This window comes from Carcharhinus amblyrhynchos, chromosome 10 (assembly GCF_965287045.1).
Source record: "Carcharhinus amblyrhynchos chromosome 10, sCarAmb.v2.hapA, whole genome shotgun sequence".
Lineage (NCBI taxonomy): Eukaryota > Metazoa > Chordata > Chondrichthyes > Carcharhiniformes > Carcharhinidae > Carcharhinus > Carcharhinus amblyrhynchos.
Genome location: NC_137333.1, coordinates 80,963,262 through 80,987,622, shown reverse-complemented (window position 1 = coordinate 80,987,622; position 24,361 = coordinate 80,963,262). Strand labels below are relative to the sequence as shown.

Below are 24,361 nucleotides of genomic sequence, written 5' to 3'. Positions count from 1 at the left end.
GATAAAAGGGAATGCCAAATTCTTCTATAAGCATATAAATATTTTAAAAATAAGGTAAGGGGAAGATTACAGCCAATTGGAGACCAAAAAGGGGATTAATGCATGGCAGCAGGGGGCATAGTTGAGGTATTAAAATGAATACTACCCACTGGTCTTTAGCAAGGAAAAATATGCCACTCAGACCATGATGTGGAGGTGCCGGCTTTGGGCTGGGGTGGGCACAATAGGAAGTCTCACAATACCAGGTTAAAGTCCAACAAGTTTATTTGGAATCATGAGCTTTTGGAGTGCTGCTCCTTCATCAGGTGACTCACCTGATAAAGAAGCAGTGCTCCGAAAGCTCATCATTCCAAATAAACCTGTTGGACTTTAACTTGGTGTTATGAGTCTTCTTACTGTACTCAGGCCATGGTGAGAAGAGCAATTCAGGCAATAAATGGGTTTATAGTTAAAGGAGGTCATATTTTATAAGCTATTTGTACTTAAAGTTGGTGAGACACCAGGATTAGATGAGATGCATCCAAGGATGCTGATAGAAGTGAGAATGGAAATAGCGAAGACATTGTCCATTACTATGGATGGATCGAATTAGAAGGAGAGGCTGAATAGACTGGGATGTTTTTCTCTGGAGCATAGGAGGCTGAGGAGTGACCTCATAGAGGTCTATAAAATAACGAGGGGCATAGACAAGGTAGATAGTCAACACCTTTTCCCAAAGGTAGGGGAGTCTAAAACTAGAGGGCATAGGTTTAAGTTGAGAGGGGAGAGATACAAAAATGTCCAGGGTGCAATTTTTTCACACACAGGATGCTAAGTGTCTGGAACAAGCTGCCAGAGGTAGGAGTAGAAGCAGGTACAATGGTAGGAGTAGAAGCAGATACAATTTTGTCTTTTAAAAAGCATTTAGATAGAAATATCGGTACAATGGGTATAGAGGGATATGGGCCAAATGCGGGCAATTGGGATTAGCTTAGGGGTTTAAAAAAAAGGGCAGCATAGACAAGTTGGGCCAAAGGGCCTGTTTCCATGCTGTAAACTTCTATGACTCTACTTTACAGTCATAAGCTCAGAGGTAGTGTCAGAGGAGTGGAGAAGTGCAAATGTTAGAGCCTTAGTCATGTAAGGGTGTAAAAATAAATCCTGCATCTATAGGTCAGTCAGTTTAAATTTGGTTGTGAAAAAACTTCTAGAAACAAACTAATAGTTACATGAACAAATGTGCGTTAATTAAGGAAGGCCAGCATGAATTTCTTAAGGGAAAATAGTTTTTAACTAACTTGCTAGAGTTTAACTTGATAGTGTAACAGAGGGTTGATGAGGGTAATGCTGTTGATGAGGTGCACATAGCTTCTACCACCTTAGTTGCACAACTCACCAGAACACTGGTCCCAGCAGAGTTCAGGTGAAGATCATTCCAATAATACAACTCCCACTTTCCCTAGTACTGGTGCTAGTGCCCCATGAACCAAAACCCATTTCTCCCAGATCAATCTTTGAGCCTCACCTTCAATTGTCTAATCATATTTACCCTATGCCAATTTGTTTGTGGCTCAGATAGTAATCTAAAGATCATCACTTTTGTGGTTCTGCTTTTTAATTTAAACCCTTGTGGCTCATAATCCCTCAGCAGAACCTTTTCTTCGTCCTATCTTCTTGGTTCCCATGTGGACCATGACAACTGGATCCTCCCTCTCTGGTCCTGAGAGAATGTCCTGAACCCAGGTCGTGGGCAAGCAACATAGCCTTCTAGACTCATGATCACAGCTGCAGAGAACTGTGTCTATCCCCTGACTATACAGTCCCCTACTACTGCTACATTCCTATTTATTCCACCTCACTTGAATGGTTCCCTGCACCACAGTACCATAATCAATTCACTCATCCATCAAGGCCTTAAGCTCTGGAATTCCCTCCCTAAATCTCTCTGCCCTGCTTTAAAATGTTCTTTAAAACCTAGTTTCTTGGTCCAGCTTTTGATCATCCATCATAATGCTGGTGAAATTTTGTTTCACCCCACTCCTGTGAAGAACCTGAGGACACCTTACTTTGTTAAGAATATAAGAACATAAGAAATAGGAGTAGGAGTAGGCCATCTAGCCCTTCGAGCCTGCCCCGCCATTCAATAAGATCATGGCTGATCTGTCGCTGCTCAATTCCACTTTCCCGCCCTCTCCCCATAACCCTTAATCCCCTCTCTGATCAAGAACCCATCAACCCGCTTCTTAAAAATATTTAGCGAGGCAGCCTCCACCACTTCAACGGGCAGAGAATTCCAGAGATTCACCACCCTTTTAGTGAAGAAGTTCCTCCTCAACTCCGTTCTAAACCGCCTCCCCTTTATCTTGATGCTGTGCCCCCTAGTCCTACTGTCTTTTTTGAGCAGGAAGAGTCTCTCCACCTCTACCCTATCCATCCCATTCATCATCTTATACGTCTCAATGAGATCTCCCCTCATTCTTCTAAACTCTAACGAGTACAAGCCTAGTTTATTCAGCCTCTCCTTATAGCTCAACCCCCTCAACTCCGGTATCAGCCTAGTAAACCTCCTCTGCACTCCCTCCAAGGCCAAAATATCCTTGCACAGGTGCGGCGCCCAAAACTGCACACAGTACTCCAGCTGCGGCCTCACCAATGCCCTATACAGCTGCAGCAAGACCTCCCTACTTTTATATTCAATCCCCCTCGCTATGAAGGCCAGCATCCCATTCGCCTTCCTGACCACCTGCTGCACCTGCAAGCTGGGTTTTTGCGACTCATGCACAAGGACCCCGAGATCCCTTTGCACCGTCGCCTGCTGCAGTTTTTCGCCACGTAAGTAATAGTCCTTCCTACCATTCTTCCTACCAAAGTGGACCACTTCACACTTGCCAACATTAAATTCCATTTCCCATTTCCTGGCCCATTCGCCCAGCCTATCTAGATCCTTCTGCAGACTCTCCACACCCTCCGCACAATTTGCCTTTCCCCCAATCTTGGTGTCATCAGCAAATTTCGACACCATACACTCGGTTCCCTCCTCCAGATCATCTATATAAATGGTAAATAGCTGAGGCCCCAGCACCGACCCCTGGGGCACCCCACTAGTCACCAACCGCCAATCCGAATAGCACCCATTGACCCCCACTCTCTGCCTCCGATTTGACAACCAATCCTCTATCCACGCTAACACCCTACCCCCAACTCCATGTCCCCTGACCTTCTGCAATAACCTCTTGTGAGGTACCTTGTCAAACGCCTTCTGAAAATCCAGAAAGACCACATCCACCGGCTCTCCTCTATCCACTGCCCTAGACACATCCTCATAGAACTCCAGTAAATTTGTCAGACACGACTTCCCTTTAATGAAACCGTGTTGCGTCTGCTCTATCAAGCAATTCCCTTCAAGATGCCTCGCAATTTCCTCCTTAATGACGGATTCTAATATTTTACCTACCACAGACGTTAAACTAACCGGCCTATAATTCCCTGCCTTTTGCCTGGCACCCTTCTTAAACAACGGCGTAACATTAGCCGTTTTCCAATCTTCCAGCACTTCCCCAGAATCCAGCGACGTCTGGAAAATAACCACCAAGGCATCCACTATAACCTCCGCCATTTCTTTCAGAACCCTCGGATGCATTCCATCCGGTCCTGGGGACTTGTCCACAATCAGCCCCTCCAGTCTGTCGAGCACCGCCTCTCTAGTTACAGTAATGTCATTAAGACCCTCCAGTCCTACCACCTTTCCATCGCTAACACCCGGCAAATTATTCACGTCCTCCTCCGTGAAGACAGAAACAAAAAAGTTATTCAAGACCTTAGCCATATCCCCATCCCCTACCACTAGGTCCCCTTTCTCGTCCTCTAAAGGACCAACGTTCACCCTAGCCAGCCTCTTCCTTTTTATATATTTATAAAAACTCTTGCTATCCTTTTTTATATTAAGTGCTAGCCCAGCTTCATAGCTTCTCCTACCCTCCTTTATCAACTTCTTTGTCAATCTCTGTTGACATTTAAACCTTTCCCAATCCTCTTCTCGCCCACTGCTCTTAGCTACTCTAAATTCCTCCACTTTTAATTTAACACTTTCCTTCACCTCCTTCGTTATCCACGGCTTATTACCTCTCCTCCTACGGTCCTTTTTAACCATCGGAATAAATTTCTGCTGAGCACCAAGAAAGATCTCCTTAAAGATCCTCCACTGCTCCTCAGCAGACCTACCTTCCAACGCGCTCCCCCAGTCCACATTCGCCAATTCTTCTCTCATCCTACCATACTCCCCTCTATTCAAACAAAGGACGCGTGTCCAGGAACCCACTTTCTCCTCCTCCATCTGCAACAGAAACTCCACCATACAATGATCACTCTCCCCAAGAGGATCCTTCACCGCAAGGTCCCTAATTCTACCCGCCTCATTACATAGCACCAGATCCAAGATAGCTCGCTCCCTCGTCGGCTCCAACACACACTGTTCAAGGAAATTATCCCGGCAGCATTCCAAGAACTCCTCCTCGAGCCCACCTCGTCCAACATGGGTCAACCAATCAATATGTAGATTGAAATCCCCCATAACTACTGCCGTCCCATTCCTGCACGCCGCACTTATTTGCACTTTAACAGCCCGCCCCACCTCCAGATCATTATTCGGGGGCCTATAGACGACACCCACCAGCGTCTTCCTCCCTTTGCTGTTACTAATCTCCACCCACAACGATTCCACGTTCTGCTCCTTGGCTCCAATATCATCCCTTGCTACCACCTTGATACTATCCTTAATCAGTAGAGCTACGCCCCCCCCCTCTTTCCTCCTGCCTATCCTTCCTAAACACTTGATAGCCCTGTACATACATCTCCCAGTCCCTGTCACCTTGCAGCCACATCTCTGTAATGGCCACCAGATCGTATCCATTTGTGTCGATCTGCGCCACCAGCTCATCCACTTTATTCCGAATGCTTCGTGCATTCAGATAAAGCGCTTTCATCCCAGCCTTCACCTAGACCCTATTTGCCGTAACGCCACCAATTGGGACATCCTCGGCCTCTTCCCTTACCTGTACCCTCTCCTTAACTTTAGACCTCGTAACGTCACCTACCCTCGCACCCTTCCCCCCCCCGCCCCCCCCCCCACCACCAATTAGTTTAAAGCCCTGTCTACAGTCCTCTTTACTCGATTCGCCAGCACTCTGGTCCCAGCACGGTTCAGACCAAAAAGATTCTATATAAGTACAAGTTACTGCTTATCAGTAAAATACTTCTGCAAACTTACCATTATATCACCAAAATGACTTAGAAATTAAGATGGTCCTAAGTATTATGTCATTTGATTTATTAAAATTGAAACAATATAGTGCTGGCATTTTGAAGGAGGCATGAAGTCATCACCTATATTTAAATATTTTTCCAGAATATTAAGTCTAAGCACTGAGATATTTTTCTTCTAATACTTACCAGACTGTGGTCTCCAGCTGACTGTCATTTTGCTGATGGCAGTCCAACTGTGCAAAAAGTGGAAAAAGAACCTGAATACCACCAACAGAATGGATCGCACTGTGGATCGAATGTGTCACAATAGCTTTTACATCCTAAGGGAAAGCAGAACACAACAAATATTATTACATGTCCTAAAGCAATGCATTCAACATCTCATTTCTGAGATGCTGAAATATTAAAATATTATAGTTTACTTGGGCAATACAGTGATGCAAATATTATCAATATATTGTGATGGCACACAAGTTGGTTATTAGTGCCACATAACTGTTGAGAGGAAATCACAGAAATCATAAACATTTATTACGGCCAGGAAGGAGGCCATTCAGCCCATCTTGTGCACACTGACCAAAAACCAGCCAACCAGTCTACTCCCACTATCCAACTTTTGGGCCTTGTCTTGTAGGCTACAGCACCCCAAGTACATCAAAATACTTGTTAAACATTTTAAGGGTTTCTGCCTCTACCACCCTTTCAGGCAGCAAGATCTAGATTTCCACTACTCTCTGGGAAAGGTTCTCCCCTTGAATCTCCCTGAAACCTCCTATCACACCTAAAGCTATATCTCCTGATTCTGAACTTCTTGACCAAGGAGAATAGGGCAGTCTTACCTCTCTATCTAGTCTGTTGTTACATTGACATTCCCGCAGCTATGTAAAATGATGGCCATGCAACAAATCAAATCTGACAAGGATGGGGTAGTTTCATACGACGCACTTTTGCAGATGGCTAAAGAGGTCAGTTGTGGCAGGCAGATACTGCCACAAGTCTTCACCTGAAGTATGCTGGGACCAGTGCTCTGGTGAGTCAGTACTCTGTCATTTTGGTAGGTTGAACCAAGGCAGGTTGTCAGTTAATGGTAGGGTGTTGGGGAGAGTTACAGAAGAGATCCAGGGGTACAGGTTCATAGCACCTTGAAAGTGGAGTCACAGGTGTACAAAGTGGTGAAGAAAGCATTCAGCATGCTTGGTTTCATTGGTCAGAACACTGACTACATCTCGTGTAAGTTGTGCAAGACATTGGTAAGGCCATACTTGGAATACTGTGTACAGCTCTGGTCAACCTATTATAGAAAGAATATTACTAAATTAGATAAAGTTCAGAAAATATTTACTAAGATGTTACCAGGACTTGATGGTTTGAGTTATAAGGAGAGGTTGGAAAGACAGAGACTTTTTTCCCTGCAGGTAAGAGCCTTAGGGGTGATCTTATAGAGGTCTATAAAATAATGAGTGGCAGAGATCAGTTAGATCATCAATGTCTTTTCTCAAAAGTAGGGGAGTCTAAAATTAGAGGGCATAGGTTTAAGGTGAGAAGGGAGAGATACAAAACAGTGCAGAGGGGCAATTTTTTCACACAGAGGGTGGTGGGTGTCTGAAACAAGCTGCCAGAGGTAGTAGTTTAAAAGGATTTAGACAGTTACATGGGTAAGATGGGTTTAGGGGGATTTGGGCCAAATGTGGGCAATTGGAACTGGCTTAGTGGTTAAAAAAAGGACAGCATGGATAAATTGGGCCAAATGGCCTGTTTCCATGCTGTAAACCTCTAAGTCATATAAGGTAAGAAGTCTCACAACACCAGGTTAAAATCCAACAGGTTTATTTGGTATCACAAGCTTTTGGAGTGCTGCCCCTTCATCAGGTGAGTGATGAAGTTGATATCTCCACATCATATAACTAAGATGATAGAGAGAGCTTTAAACTAAGTAGCTGAGGCGGGGATGTGGGGAAAGGGGACATGCAAGAGGAGAAATGGTATATCAAAGAGAAACAATGAGGTAGTAGATCAGAGTGATGATTGGGTAATGTTAACATCAAAGTATGGCAGGAAAGGACAAGATAATACAAACTTGAGTGCACCAGCAGATAAGACTGGAGAGTACAAAAATTGTAAAAAGACAGAGTTAAATACAATCTGAATGCGTGCAGAGTTTGCATGAAAATAGATCAATTATTAACACAGCTGCATGACCTGATAGCCCTTATAGAGACATGGCTGCAAGGTGACAGAGGCTGGGATCTAAATATTGAAGGATATTTGACATTTCAAAAAGGTAGGAAGCAAGTAAAAGGTGGTGGATAGTTTTGTTAACGAAGAATGTCATTGGCATAGTAGTGAGAAATGACCTTGGCTCGAAACAGTTGTTGCACAGCAGGACAGGGTATAAGGGAAAAAATAAATGAGGTGTGTAAGAAAGGTACCGCAATAGTTGTGACTGACTTCGGTCTACACATGGATTTGGCACGGTTAAGGTGGCCTGAAACATAAGAGTCTACTGGGGATAATTTTTTTAGAGCAGCATGTTCTAGATCCAATAAGGAAGTACACAATTCTGGACTTGATAATAAACAATGAGACAGGATTAATCATTCACCTCATAGTTAGTGGGTGGCATGATGGCACAGTGATTAGCACTGCTGCCTCAGAGTGCCAGAGACCTGGGTTCAATTCCCAGCTTGGGTCATAGTCTGCATGGAGTCTGCACTTTCTCCCTGTGTCCTTGTGGGTTTCCTCCGGGTACTTCAATTTCCTCTCATAGTCCGAAAAATAGGTTCGGAATGAAAAACACACACAGCCAAGACTGCACAGGATTCTTTCAAAATACACTAACCCGCATGTTCAATAACATTTTCGTGTCGGGAAAGACGTGACTCGGTGTATTGGCCATGCTAACTTCTCCCTCAGTGTACTGAACTGACGCCAGAGTGTGGTGACTAGGGGATTTTCACAGTAATTTCATTGTCATGTTAATGTAAGCCTATTCTGACATTAATAAATAAAAAGTAGCCTCTAGGTAACAATGATCATAACATGATAAGAATTTCACATTCAGTTGAAAGGAGTAAACACAAGTTCAAGACTAGAATTTTAAACTCGAGTAAAGATAATAAGGATTTGAAAGCAGAGCCAGCTAAAGTGAACTGGGAAACTAGGATAAAAAATTGGGCAGTAGAGATGCAGTGGAAAATATTTAAGCAGACATTTAATAACTCTCAGCAGATATTTATCCCAATGAGAAAAAAAGACTCTTTCTTTCATAATCCATGGCTGAATAAGGAAGTTAAGGATAGCATCAAAGTGAAATACTGCAAACCTGCAAAGACTAATGGTAAGTCAGAAGATTGGTCAAACCTTAAGAACCAGCAAAGAATGAGTGAAAAAAAGGGATAAAGATGAAGAGAGAAAGCTAGCTAATAACAAAAACAAATAGTAAGGGTTTGTACAAGAATTTAAATAGGAAAACTTAAACTAAAACTGGTGTTACTTTTCTAGAGAAAGAGAGTCTGGGGAATTAATAATGAAAGCAAGGAAATGACAAAGGCATTAAACAGGTATTTTGAGTTCATCTTCACTGTAGAACACTTCGAAAACTCTTGGAAAATCAATTGGTGAACTCAAGGGAGGAACCAAAATCAATCACCATCATTAGAGAAAAGATGCTGGGAATGCTATTAGGCCTAAAGGCTGACAGGTTCCGTGGACCAGATGACTTGCTTTCTAGAGAATCAAAATAAGTGCTCAAGTGCAAACTGCGCTAGGGCCGAAGAATCGCAGAGGAGGGGCCACAGTGCAGTTACTGCTAACAAGAACTCCTTTTGGGATTCTCCGAACCCCCAGTGTGTACTGTGACATGACCTGGTTGGCCATGTCAACAGGGCTTGAGAGGTGGTGGTGACAGGCACCTGAACAAAGAAAATTACAGCACAAAAATAGGCTCTTCAACCCTCCAAACCTGCACCAACCATGCTGCCTGACTGAACTAAAACCCCCTACTCTTCTGGGAACCATATCCTTCTATTGCCATCCTATTCGCGCTTTTGTAAACCCACTACTTAAAAGTCACTATCGTACTTCCTCCCGCTACCTCCCCCGACAGCAAGTTCCAGGCACCCACCACCCTCTGTGTAAAAAAACTGAAAAGGGAATACATGTTGGGGAAAGCTCCTGAGGGGGCAGGGGGAGACTTTGGTTCCAAAATAATTTCTTAGTGTGGGTGAATTGCAAACGGAATTGCACCAAATGAGCCAGTGGAATCTCACCAGCTTTCCCACTGGGGCAAAACTTTTTGGGAGAATTCCACCCTATGTCAATCATTTGGATGAATGCACTGAAGGTATGGTAGCTAAATTTGTCAATGACACCACCAAGACAGACAGGAGTGCAAGTTGTCAAGAAGAGGCAGAGAACTCACAAAGAAATTTAGACAGGTTAAGTGACTGGACAGATGAAGTATAGTGCGGGAAAATGTAAACTTCTTCACTTAAGAAAAAAGCTGGCGGAAGTATTCACAGACATCTTCAACCTCACTTTACAACAATCTGAGGTCCCTATCTGCTTCAAGAAGACAACCATCATCCCGATACCGAAGAAAAAAGCAGCTTGCCTTAACGACTGTCAGCTGGTGGCTCTGACATCCATCATTATGAAGTGCTTCGAAAGTCTAGTCATGGCACAATCAATTCCCAGACTACCTGCATCCACTACAGTTTGCCTTCTGCTGCAACAAGTCCACCACAGATGCCATTTCCTGACCTTACACTCAACCCTGGAACACCTAGATAACAAGGACACCTATGTCAGACTCCTACTTATTGATTACAACTCCACCTTCAACACTATTATTCCCACGAAACTCATTTCAAAATTTGTGGCCTGGGCCTCGGCACCTCCTGCAACTGGATCCTGAACTTCCTAACTCACAGACCACCATAGGCAACAACACCTTCTCCACAGGCATCCTCAACACCAGTGCCCCACAAGGCTGTGTTTTCAGCCCCCTACTATACTCCTTATACACGCAAGACTGTGGGGCCAATTCCCCTCCAATTCGATGTTTCAAGTTTGCTGATGACACCACCGTAGTGGGTCGGATCTCAAGCAATAATAAGACAGAGCACAGGAGTGAGATAGAGAATCTAGTGAACTGGTGTGCCAACAATAATCTCTCCCTCAATGTCAACAAAACAAAGGAGATTGTCATTGACTTCAGGAAGCATAAAGGAGAACATGGCCCTGTCTACATCAATGGTGACAAAGAACAAAGAACAACACAGCACGGGAAACAGGCCCTTCGGCCCAACGAGCCCGCGCCGCCGTCCCACTGTCTCAGTGTCCTATTCATGATTTTAGTCTACGCCTAATGTGCCAGGATCAGGGAGGTCCAATTTAGGGACAATTTAGTACCCAATCAATCAGCCTAAAAGCACATCTTTGGGGATGTGGGAGGAAACCGGAGTACCCGGAGGAAACCCACGCAACCACGGGGAGAACGTGCAAACTCCCACAGACACAGGCCCAAATCCATGTGTCTGCACAGCAACAGAGATAGTCTCTGAGCTGTCATGTTGCCCTCGAGATGGTCCAGTTTAAGCACACTAACGACATGCAGCAATAGGCAACTCCCGAAGCAACGTCCAAGAGCAGCCCACTACAACCTGCCGCATGCATGCCCCCTTGCTGGACTTAAATGCCTGTGGAGACAAAAAATTCATTATTAAAGACTGTAACATCCCTGAGGCAAAACGTATTCCCAAGCCTACAATGTTTAGTAAGGCCTACTATATCCCCCTATATGTAGCCCGCTCATGTGGCTGTCTAAGTGACTCTTAAACAACCCTAGCATGCCTGCTTCCACCACCTTACTCGGCAGTGCATTCCACACCCCCGCTACCCTTTGCGTGAAAAACTGCCCTCTAATATTTGTCTTATACCTAGCCCCCCTCACCCTAAGCTCGTGACCCCTCGTTCTATCCATTTCTAATAACGGAAAAAGCTTACCACCATTTACTCTATCTATCCCCTTCATAATCTTATAAACCTCTATTAGATCCCCCCTCAGCCGACGTCTCTCAAGGGAAAACAGCCCAAGTTCATTCAATCTTTCCTTGTAAGACAGCCCTTCCATACCAGGCAGCATCCTGGTAAATCTCCTCTGCACTCTCTCCAGGATCTCTACATCCTTCCGGTAGTACGGCGACCAGAACTGGACGCAGTACTCCAAGTGAGGCCTAACCAACGTTCTATACAACTGCAACATCAGACTCCTACTCTTATATTCTATACCTCTTCCTATGAAGGCTAACATACCATACGCTTTCCTCATCACATTCTGCACCTGCACCGACACCTTCAGGGACTTGTGCACTTGCACCCCCAGGTCTCTCTGCGTATCTATACTCCGGATAGTTCTACCTTTTATCGTATAACTCCCCTCCACATTATTCCGGCCAAAGTGCATCACCTCGCATTTCTCCGGATTAAATTCCATTTGCCATCTATCTGCCCAATCTACCAGCCTGTCTATGTCCTGTTGCATTGCCAGGCACTGCTCCTCAGTACCTGCCAATCCAACCATCTTAGTGTCATCAGCAAATTTGCTGATCACACCACCTACCCCCTCTTCCAAGTCATTAATATATACCACAAACAGAAGAGGTCCTAGTACCAAGCCCTGCGGCACACCACTGGTGACAGGCCTCCAATTGGAAAAGGAGCCATCCACTACTACTCGCTGTCTCCTCCTCCCAAGCCAGTTCTCCACCCATCTACATACCTGGCCTTGTATCCCATGAGCCTTCACCTTTTCTATCAGCCTACCATGAGGGACCTTGTCAAACGCCTTACTGAAATCCATATAGACGACATCAACGGCTTGTCCTTCGTCAACCGTTTTTGTCACCTCTTCAAAAAATTCCACTAGATTCGTAAGGCACGACCTCCCTGTAACGAAGCCATGCTGCGTATCCCTGATCAGATTGCAGCGCTCCAGATGTTCATACATCCTATCCTTGAGGATCGTCTCCATTAGCTTGCCTATAACTGAAGTCAAGCTCACCGGCCTATAATTCCCTGGGTTATCCCTCTGACCCTTCTTAAACAACGGTACTACATTTGCAATGCGCCAATCCTCTGGGACCTCACCTGTGTCCAAGTAGAAAGGGTCAAGAGCTTCAAGTTTTTAGGTGTCCAACCTGTCCTGGTCCCCCTATGCCGACACTACAGCTAAGAAAGCCCACCAAGGCCTCTACTTTCTCTGAAGACTAAGGAAATTTAGCATGGCAGCCATGACTCTCAACAACTTCTACAGATGTGCCATAGAAAGCATTCTTTCTGGTTGTAACAGAGCTTGGTATGGCTCCTGCTCTGCCCAAGACCACAAGGAACTATACAAGGTCATGAATGTAGCCCATGCTACATTCATCATGCAAACCAGCCTCCCATCCACTGACTCTGTCTACACTTTTCGCTGCCTCAGCAAAGCGGCCAGCAGGACCCCACACACCCCAGACATTCTCTCTTCCACCTTCTTCCTCAGGGAAAAAGATACAAAAGTCTGAGGTCATGTACCAACTGACTCAAAAATAGCTTCTTCCCTGCTGCTGTCAGACTTTTGAATGGACTTACCTTGCATTAAGTTGACCTTTCTCAACACCCTAGCTATGACTGTAACACTACATTCTGCACTCTCTAGTTTCCTTCTCTATAAACAGTTATGTTTTGCCTGTATAGCACACAAGAAACAATACTTTTCACTGTCTGTTAATACATGTGACAATAATAAATCAAAAAAGAGAAAAGTAGTATATTATTTAAATGGTGAGAGATTGCAGAATTTGATGGTGCAGAGACATCTGCGTGTCCTGGTACACAGATCACAAGAAGTTTGTATGCAAGTACAGCAAGTGATGAGAAAGGCAAATGGACTGCTGGCATTTATTGCAAGGGGAATACATAAGAACATAAGAAATAGGAGCAGGAGTAGGCCATCTAGCCCTTCGAGCCTGCCCCGCCATTCAATAAGATCATGGCTGATCTGTCGCTGCTCAGTTCCACTTTCCCGCCCTCTCCCCATAACCCTTAATCCCCTCTCTTATCAAAAACCCATCAACCCGCGTCTTAAAAATATTTAGCGAGGCAGCCTCCACCACTTCAATGGGCAGAGAATTCCAGAGATTCACCACCCTTTGAGTGAAGAAGTTCCTCCTCAACTCCGTTCTAAACCGCCCCCCCTTTTATCTTGAGGCTGTGCCCCCTAGTCCTACTGTCTTTTTTGAGCGGGAAGAGTCTCTCCACCTCTACCCTATCCATCCCATTCATCATCTTATACGTCTCAATGAGATCTCCCCTCATTCTTCTAAACTCTAACGAGTACAAGCCTAGTTTATTCAGCCTCTCCTCATAGCTCAACCCCCTCAACTCCGGTATCAGCCTAGTAAACCTCCTCTGCACTCCCTCCAAGGCCAAAATATCTTTGCGCAGGTGCGGCGCCCAAAACTGCACACAGTACTCCAGCTGCGGCCTCACCAATGCCCTATACAGCTGCAGCAAGGCCTCCCTACTTTTATATTCAATCCCCTTCGCTATGAAGGCCAGCATCCCATTCGCCTTCCTGACCACCTGCTGCACCTGCAAGCTGGGTTTTTGCGACTCATGCACAAGGACCCTGAGGTCCCTCTGCACCGTCACCTGCTGCAGTTTTTCATAAAAGTAGGGAAGTATTACAGCAGCTATACAGGGACTTAGTGAGACTACAGCCAGAATTCTCCAATATCATATGCCCCCCAAATTGCATCTCTCCCCACCAACCGCCTTCCCCTGCCCCACCTCTCTTCTTGAAGCCTGTCAGTGAGAACAGAGAAATTAGCACTCAGCTAAATCTCCATTCACTGCACCAAGACCGGAGGATCCCAGCCGCAGGCGAGGTCAGAGAATTCCAACCTATATCTGGAATGCTGTGTATAGTTTTGGTCTCTTTCTTTGAAAAGAGATGTAACTACATTAGAAACAGCACAGAAAAGTTCACTTGACTCCTGGGATGAGGGCCTTACCTTAAGAAGAAAGGTTGAACTATGCTCATTGCAGTTAATGAGAGGGGATCTTATTGAAACATATAAGATTTTAAAGGGTAGATGTCTCACTTGTCAGAGAGACTACCATTAAGAGGTCTATCATTTAAGACAAAGATTTGAAGAATTTATTTTTCTCAAAGGGTCGATCGTATGTGAAATTCTCTTCCGTAGAAGAAGCTAGGTCATTGAATTTATTCAAGGCAGAGTTAGAGAGATTTTTGATGGATAAGGGGGACAAGGAGTAGTGGGGGCACAGATAGCAAAGTGGAGTGGAGACCACACCAGATCAGATATAATCTTACCGAATGACCGAGCATGTTCAAATTATTGAATGGCACTCAATTTGTCTCATCACAATTGGATATCACTAAGATATAACTAAGAACAAAATATTTTATCAGCTCGATAAATTGACTGAAAAACGTGCGTCAGTTGTTTTAAACAACATGGTATTCCCTCATGCATCTACATTCTCTGAGAAGCAATGCCTGTAACATTCCAATATATATTGTATCCAATTAAGTGATAGCAATCAAAGTAATATCATCATCAACACAATTTTGTAAATGGCATCAACTAAATCTCATCATGGTCAAGCACTTAATTAACTGGAGTTTGCTTTTAAGTTATTTGGAAATCATAGGTCATATTAGGATAGGATTTTGATACTAACCTGCAGCATGAGTGCATGCGGAGAATGTACAAAAATTGAAGGGTTTTCCTTTGGCGATGACTCAAGGCAAAGCTGTGCATCAGTAGCTTTGGCATTATACGTGAAGGCAATACTACTAGCCAACTTCCCATCATACAGTACTTGCTTATGATGTTCCGCAAGATGGATGTCACTCTCCGATTTGAACTTAAAGGTACTCTGAAAAATAATATGTTGATTTACGTTTTCCAGAACATTTGAAATATTTCATAATATTAACAAAACAAAGCAGAAAATGTTCACAAAGCTGTATAAGAAAAACATGAGTTTAGAACAATAACAAATAACACCATTTGTTAAATACAATGCTTCCTCCATACTCAAACAAGTCAGTTATGCAGGCATTTTCACAAGTATAGTAAACAATGCGTTCAAAATTATTTATGCGGCATTATTTTTATATGCATGTCTTTACGGCTGACATTGTTTCCTGTAAAAGCCTAAAATAAACTCATTTTTATTAATGTTTGGTGTATTTTTAACACTTTTGAGGAACAGCTGGAAGATGGTTGTACTGAACATGCAGTGAAGTGTGCACATAACACAACAGACCAGGATCAGGCTCAGTATGTCAAAACTAAAAAACACAAAGCCAGCAAAGAAATGACAATTTAATTCTGTGAGTATGGGTTAATTTGATTTTATATCCGAAGAATGAAACTGGCTTACCAATTCTCAATTCCTTGGACTTTAAGAATCATGCACTCACTCCCACCCCATCACGATTACAAATCTTACCATTCTATAACACCTAAATATACTCTGTTATCATTCTATTCCATCTAAAATGCTTAATTAGAAATACAACCTTGTTGTCACAATGACTTCTTTTAAATATTAAATTTTTACTCGCTGATCTTATATTTTCATCGTCAAAATGACATGTGCTCTTGCTTTCTTTCACACTTAATAATTGTTTCCAATCCTCCATTTGTTCTGTTTCTCTTTTTCTATGCCTCCCACATACAATTTTTCATCAGCTCTTATCTCTCTCTCTCTTTCTTCCTCATTCTCTCTCTGCGTCGTTCTTTCCTTCAGTCTCTTCTCACATGTTCCTTTACTGATTGACTTAATTTGTCTTTTACCTCTTTTATTTAAAAGGCAGGATGCCCCACAGCAAGACTGGGGACAGTGCTGAGATGCACTTCTATCCCAGGCCAGATGTTCTTCCCATCACTGATGTGGTAGATCTGGAGCCTCGGCTCTGACCATTACTGGCATGTCCGGAAACCACTGCAACTGGCTCAAGAGGGAAATGAAACTGTGGGCCAAAGAGTGAGGGCAAGCCAGGAATGAGTAGGGGGTGACATCCAAAAGCGAGCAAAGGGGGAGGAAACAGGAAGGCATTTAGTAGCACTTTAACAATGAGTGCAAAGCCTGGAGCTAAGGATGGGATGTGAGCCTGGGTTGAAATGTGAGAGAACTGAATGGGAAAAAAGTCAGGGCCAATGGCCACAGCTGGAAGGGATCGGGTCAACCAAGGTTGGGAGAGAATAGGTTTGGGTGGCTTAGGGCTGCAGAGCAGAAAGTTGATAGAGAAGAATGATGTTATTTTGATGAATAATCAATTTAAATAAGACTTCTTTGGAAAAAATAAAAGTAATTCAGTGCAGTGAATTGACAGCCATGCTCAGAGTACATATCTTCCCTAATTAACATTTTTGCTACTGCCTCTTATCCTAACAGGCAGGGCAGAGAAACAGGATGAGGAAAAGCATGGTTTGGCCAATGAATTTTTAAAAATTATAAATATTTTTGATCAAATTTATATCATTACAGTTAAGTAAAAATAGCAGTGGTGGCTGAGTTGGTAGCACTCTCACCTTCGAGTCACAACATTCCAATTTCAAGTCCCACTCTGGGTTTTAAGCAAAAGAAATCAATGTTAATATTTAAATGCAGTAGAGAGTTAAGTGCTTTAGATTAACATCAAAACAAGGCCTCATCTGCCTGCTTGCATGAATGTAGACGATCCCAATGCATTTTATTTCAAATGAGAGCAGGGGAATTACCATCAATGCCCTGGACAATGGTTAACCCTCTATCAACATCACAAAAACAGATTATCTGTTTATTATCACATTTCTGTGTGTTGAAATTACCTGTGTGCAAACTGACTACTATGTTTCTTACATTATTGAAATTTGTTACAGTTCAAAAGCACCTTAGTCTGTAAAGTGCTCGGAGATGTCTGGTGATCATGAAAAGCACTCTGTAAATGCAAGTTTTTTTTTTAATTTTCCACAGACACACAAATACTAAAGGATGTTAAAGAAGGATTGAGACTAAGGCCTGTAGTGAGTCAGAACTATAGGATCATACAAGCAGAATAGAAGCTGCTCAAGAGTGCAAAGAACAAATGTCCAAATAAATATCAAAATTTATTTACATCTATTTAAAGTGAAGGACCTCTTCTCACATTGTTTATTGTGAGAAAGAGAAAGAATAGGAACCACAAAAATTTAATTAAAATGAAGATTTGACATTTGTTCACCAGTTTCTTGCCATCCACTTTCTTATCCCTGCCTCCTTTCTTTAAAGCATCTTTTTTGCTTTATCCTTCTATTGAAGTTATTTTCTTTTAGTCTACAATTTATTTAATTCTTAAGAATTACGCAAGTGTTTTGTTATTTGCATTCAAATAACAAAATTCAGCTGAGACTGAAACAATAGGAATTGCTTGAATCTCAGCTGGGGTGAGTATGAAGATGGAAGAGGCAACACAAAAGAAGTTTGCAATCAGAAGGGGAAGGATGCAGTTGGATATAAATTTTAAGGGACATTCTAATTAAATTAGATTAGTGATAGGTTCAAAGAATTTAAAGCAAAGGTAGAAGTAGAAACACAAGCAGTGCTGAAACAGAGCTAGGGAGTACTAGCTGTGTTATGACTGCACGGTGACAATGCATAGAGACCAAAATAAATCGAAAATGACAATCCAGCAAAAAGGAAGAAGACTTCTTGAAAGGAACAAAATTCAAAGGCCCCAAAAAGAAGATAGATACCTGAGGCAACGCTTACAGAACAGATTATCAGCACTGAGCAATTTAAGAAATTTTAAAATTATGTAAGGTTTTATTACATCTCTGAAGAATACCTTGAAGCACTTCCACAAATCACTTTGGAATCTATTCATTTACGCACAAAACTAACTTACATAGAGCAAAATCCCATAAAAATGAGATGGATGTTCATTTAAATTGTTCTTTGTAATGATAGTTGAGGAGTGCTGTCTTGTTGCATTAAAGTACTGCTGAAGTTTGGGGGAAACAGGGTGTCTCAAGGGATAAATTTTAAGGAATAATTTAAGGGCTAATTTCAATCTAAAATTCAATCTAAAGTTGCTCTTTTGAATGATGCAAGTTAAATTGTAGCCTTATAACAGGAGCTTCCAGGCTCTCAGCTGAAGCTAGTTAATCAGACAACTGGTTTAATCCAGTTTCAGAAGTCTCAAATCAGAGCCCATAAAAGAACATAAGAACATAAGAAATAGGAGCAGGAGTAGGCCATCTGGCCCTTCGAGCCTGCCCCGCCATTCAATAAGATCATGGCTGATCTGTCGTGGCTCAGTTCTACTTTCCCGCCCTCTCCCCATAACCCTTAATCCCCTCTCTTATCAAAAACCCATCAACCCGCTTCTTAAAAATATTTAGCGAGGCAGCCTCCACCACTTCAACGGGCAGAGAATTCCAGAGATTCACCACCCTTTGAGTGAAGAAGTTCCTCCTCAACTCCGTTCTAAACTGCCCCCCCTTTATCTTGAGGCTGTGCCCCCTAGTCCTACTGTCTTTTTTGAGCGGGAAGAGTCTCTCCACCTCTATCCTATACATCCCATTCATCATCTTATACGTCTCAATGAGATCTCCCCTCATTCTTCTAAACTCTAACGAGTACAAGCCTAGTTTATTCAGCCTCTCCTCATAGCTCAACCCCCTCAACTCCGGTATCAGCCTAGTAAACCTCCTCTGCACTCCCTCCAAGGCCAAAATATCCTTGCGCAGGTGCGGCGCCCAAAACTGCACACAGTACTCCAGCTGCGGCCTCACCAATGCCCTATACAGCTGCAGCAAGACCTCCCTACTTTTATATTCAATCCCCCTCGCTATGAAGGCCAGCATCCCATTTGCCTTCCTGACCACCTGCTGCACCTGCAAGCTGGGTTTTTTGCGACTCATGCACAAGGACCCCGAGGTCCCTCTGCACCGTCGCCTGCTGCAGTTTTTCGCCACGTAAGTAATAGTCCTTCCTACCATTCTTCATACCAAAGTGGACCACCTCACACTTGCCAACATTAAATTCCATTTCCCATTTCCTGGCCCATTCGCCCAGCCTATCCAGATCCTTCTGCAGACTCTCCACACCCTCCACACAATTTGCCTTTCCCCCAATCTTGGTGTCATCAGCAAATTTCGACACCCTACACTCGGTTCCCTCCTCCAGATCATCTATATAAATGGTATTATTTTGTTTGCACTAGAGTGCTGCCTTGTATCAGAATGCAGCTGAAGTTTGGTGAAACAAGAAGTCTCAAGGGGTAAGGTTCAAGGAATAATTAATTTAAGGGCCAATTTCAATCTAAAATCTAGTTTGATCTTTAATATAGCAATTAACTGCAAGTTGCTTTTTTGATTGGATGATTGCAGCTTTAAAACTGGAGTTTACATGCTCTTAGCTGCAGCTAGTTAATTAAGTTTGGATTGTTTTCATTGGAGCAGAGAAGACGGATGGGGGTGATCTGATTGAGGTGTACAAGATTGAGAGACAGAGTGGATAAGGAATAACTGTTCCCCTTAGCTGAAGGGGCAGTCATGAGAGGACAGACCTTTGAGGTTTGGGAGGGGATGTGAGGAAAAACTTTATTACCTAGAGAGGTGACAGTCTGGGAAGATGGTAAAGGTGGATTGCCTCACATCCTTTAAAAAGTATCTGGATGAACACTTGGCATAATCGTAACATTCAGGTTACAGGCTAAGTGCTGACAGTTCAGGTTTTTCTGATGTGTTGGTGTAGACTCGATAGGCTGAAGGGTCCCTTCTGCACTGTTTGATCCAGTATCAGATACCATGAATTAGGGGCCACAAGAAACAGCTCCTTCAATGCTGTATTAATGTGCAGCTTGTGCTCAGTGAAAGAGGGAGGAGGTGATCAGTCCCTTCTTTTCTCTGATTGGTGGGTACTTTGGCTCTTTAAATTAGAAAGCAGGTCTTGGGGAACTTGGAACATTAAATAAAAGAGGGACTTTATGTAACGCTGTAGTACAGAGCCGTGGCGGTCAGACAGTGTGAAACTTTAAAAGGAGCAAATGGGGTTATGGCAGGAAAGCTCAAAGCCATGGTTTGCTCCTCCTACTTTGTGGGAAGCAAGGCATATTGACACTGCCCGGAGCCAATATATGTACAGGAACTATCTCCAGCTGCAACTACAGGAAACCTGGATTTTGGGAATGAAGCAGTGGCTGAGGACACTGTGGAGCACTGTGAAGCTTAGAGTATTGAGGCTAGCACAGAGAAATGGTCACATTGCAGGAAGAAACTGGGTCTCCACCAGAAAGAGTAAGACCACTAGGCAAGGAGTGCAAGAACCCCCCTGTAAAGCAGACATACCGCTTTGAATACTGTTGGGGAGAATTATCTCTGTGGAGAGCAGTAACAGCCTAATTTGTTGCACCACAGTTGAATCCATTGTATGTCAGAGGAGGAGAAGGTATGGATATGTGATAGTTATAGGAAATTTGACTGTAAGGGGAATAGGTATTGTAGCTGTAAATAAGGCTCCAGGATTGTACATTGCCTCTGTGTGTCAGAGTGGTTACAAGACATTCTGGATGGGGAGGATGAACAGCCATTGGTGCCAATGCCATAAGCTGAAAAAAATGAGATCCTAAAGCAATGTAGGGCATGAGCAACTAAACTGAAAGATAGTGATCTCAGGATTCTACCAGTGCCACTTGCTGAAATTTAATGTTGGCAAATGTGAGGTTGTCCACTTTGGTAGGAATAATGGTAGGAAGGACTATTACTTACATGGCGAAAAACTGCAGCAGGCGACGGTGCAGAGGGACCTCAGGGTCCTTGTGCATGAGTCGCAAAAACCCAGCCTGCAGGTGGTCAGGAAGGCGAATGGGATGCTGGCCTTCATAGCAAGGGGGATTGAATATAAAAGTAGGGAGGTCTTGCTGCAGCTGTATAGGGCACTGGTGAGGCCGCAGCTGAAGTACTGTGTGCAGTTTTGGTCGCTGCACTTGCGCAAGGATATTTTGGCCTTGGAGGGAGTGCACAGGAGGTTTACTAGGCTGATACCGGAGTTGAGGAGAGGCTGAATAAACGAGGCTTGTACTCGTTAGAGTTTAGAAGAATGAGAGGAGATCTCATTAAGACGTATAAGATGTTGAATGGGATGGATAGGATAGAGGTGGAGAGGCTCTTCCCGCTCAGAAAGGGCAGTAGGACTAGAGGGCACAGCCTCAGGATAAAGGGGGGGCAGTTTAGAATGGAGTTGAGGAGGAACTTCTTCACTCAAAGCGTGGTGAATCTCTGGAATTCTCTGCCCGTTGAAGTGGTGGAGGCTGCCTCGCTCAATATTTTTAAGACGCGGGTTGATAGGTTTTTGATAGGCAAGGGGATTAAGGGTTATGGGGAGAGGGCGGGAATGTGGAACTGAGCCACGACAGATCAACCATGATCTTATTGAATGGCGGGGCGGGCTCGAGGGGCTAGATGGCCTACTCCTGCTCCTATTTCTTATGTTCTTATGTTCAAAGGTAGAAATAGGAGGATATATCAGATCATACACGGCTGGAAAGGTTTCAGGTTCCTGGGACACTAGGACTGGTTCTGGGGAAGGTGAGACCAGTACAAATTGGATGGGTTACACCTGGACAGGACCAGGACTGATGCCAAAGGCAAGTATTTACTATTGTGGTTAGCAAGAGTTTAAACTAGAATGATGATGCTGGTAACCGAAGCAGAGTGTCAAGGGAACGAGAAACAAGGACAGTAATGAAAGAACAGTCGACAAGGCAAAAAAGGGCAACAGGCAAATAGGACTACAGTACAAAGAAAAGCTAGGATTATTAAAAACGGCAAAAATGCAAACCAAAATGCTGTGTAACTTCACAGAAGCAGCATTTGGAATAATGTAAATGAACTGAAGGCACAAAGAGGTAAACTGACATGATCACCTAGTCATTATGGAGACATGGTTAAAAATTTAAAACTGGGAACTAAACATTCAGGATATTTGACTTTGGAAAGACAGGAGGGAAGAAAATGGAGTAGCACTGTTAAACAATTGAAACAATGATAACTGATTATCTAGGCTTAGATGATTAAAAGTCAATTTGGGTGGAGGTAAATAAAATAGGAAGGAAAAAGACATTGGTAGTAGTCTCTCAAACCCTCCAAACTGTAGCACATTATAGGAAAGGGTATAAATCAATAAATAATGGGAGCATGTGAAAAAAAAAGGTGACTTTAATCTTTTTGATTGGGGTTAATCAAGTTAGAAATGGTAGCTATGAAAAATTCACAGTGCATTGGGGATAGGCTCCTAGAGCAATATGGCATGGAGCCAACCAGGGAATAAGCTATCTTGGATCTGCTAAAATATAGAAATTAATATTCAGTTTGAGAAACTCGTGTCAAAAACAACTGTTTAAGTTAAAGGGAAGTACACTGAAATGAGGATAGAGTTATCTAAAGTGGACTGGGTGGGAAGTTCAGCTGAAAAGACATTAAGGAAGCAGTGGCAAGTATTTGAGGTGTGCTCTTTTGCATGACACTCAGCAAAAATATATCCCAGTAAGGAGGATAGAGTATCGGGATGAACCAACCATGGCTAACCAAATAAGTTAAGCAGAGTATTAATTTGATAGAATAAGCATATAAGGAGACAAATGTCAATGGTAGCCCTGAAGATTAAGATGAATTCAGCAAAGGAGGACTAAAAATAGGACAGAAAATACTGAGTAAACGAGTGACTATGACAATACTGTGTCTTTGAGAAGCAAGTTTGTCATGTTTAAGGGAATATTTTAAACTTCAGCTCTGATTACAGTGCTAATTGTCTGCAACTGGCAGCCCACATGTTGAGCATGCAGAAGAATAATTGCTCCTAGTTGGTGTTTGTTTTAATCTGAGATTATGCATTTTGATACTTCTGGGTTTCCCCCCCGAGGTTTCAGTAGAGCTGGTGGTTGATTGACAAGTAGTCAAGAAAATGGATGGAGCTACACTTAGAGTTGAGCAGGCTGTTGCTGTTTCAATTTGAAAAGGAGCAGCAGTTCTTTCTCATTCTCTCTCTGGAAAATGAAGTTTGGGAGCTACTAGAAAATGAGTATCTCTCTCCAGATGTCTGCAAGGGTTGCTTTCTATCAAGTTCTGTTTGAAGACAGGTCTTTCTGAAGTCTGCTGTTTGACTCAGAAGACAGGTGTCTTTCCCTATCTCTATCCAGAGGTGTTAAAAGGCTTGAAGACTGGCAACTTGCATACGTCTATTGGGTTTTACTAACCGATTCTAAAGAGGGGCTTGAGTATATAAGGAATATTGCTTAAATTAGAACTAATAGATAGCAAGCAATTAAGGATTATACCTTGTCATGTTTATGTATTGCAATTGATAAAAGTTCTTAATTCTTTTGATAGTTAAACTGTATTGTTAAACCAAGGTTTGTTATAATAAAAGCTTCTAGTGGGTCAGTAGAATCATACCTGGAGTGAAACACTTCCTGCTCACACTAATGCCAAAATCAAAAATAGTTAGTCTATTCTAACTTCATAAAACACCAAAGTTTCTAATCTGGTCCCTAACATAAGGAATATAAAAAGAGTGGTCGAAATAAACGTAGGCCCCTTAGAAAATGAATCTGTGGAGATGGTTCAGGGGACCAAGGAAATGGCAGAGGAGGTCAACAGCTATTTTGTATCAGTCTTTATGGTGGAAGATACTTCAAACATCTTTTTAACACTAAAAGCACCATCTCCATCACGAGAGAAATACTTTAAAACCTAATGGGGCTAAAGGCAGCTAGTGCCCATGGCTCTGATGGCTTGCATACTTGGATCCTAAAATAAGTTGCTAGAGATGGCAGATGCATTGGTTGTAATGTACTGAAGGATTGGTTTTTTTTTGCTCATTTACTTAGGCTATCAATATTTCTAACTGTTTGTACCCCTCATGCAATTTGCCTTTCCACCAATCATCATCTGCAAATAAATACTGATACAGTACATTCACTTCCTTCCAGTCATTAATATAAATTGTAAACAGTTGCAATCATAGCACTTATGCCTGTGAAATCCCACTAGTTACAGGTCACGAACCTGAATAAGAA

General features: G+C 43.0%; 1 protein-coding gene across 2 annotated transcripts in view; it reads right to left on the bottom strand.

Moving 5' to 3' along the window:
- nbeaa (neurobeachin a) overlaps window positions 1-24,361 on the bottom strand; it is an 825,376-nt gene that overhangs the window by 634,825 nt on the left and 166,190 nt on the right. For both annotated transcript variants that reach the window (XM_080197464.1, XM_080197465.1), the window contains exons 9-10: window positions 14,992-15,189; window positions 5,428-5,561 (exon numbers count right to left, since the gene is read on the bottom strand). In XM_080197464.1, coding sequence (XP_080053590.1) covers window positions 5,428-5,561; window positions 14,992-15,189 — 332 coding nt within the window. The remainder of the gene's footprint in view (window positions 1-5,427; window positions 5,562-14,991; window positions 15,190-24,361) is intronic.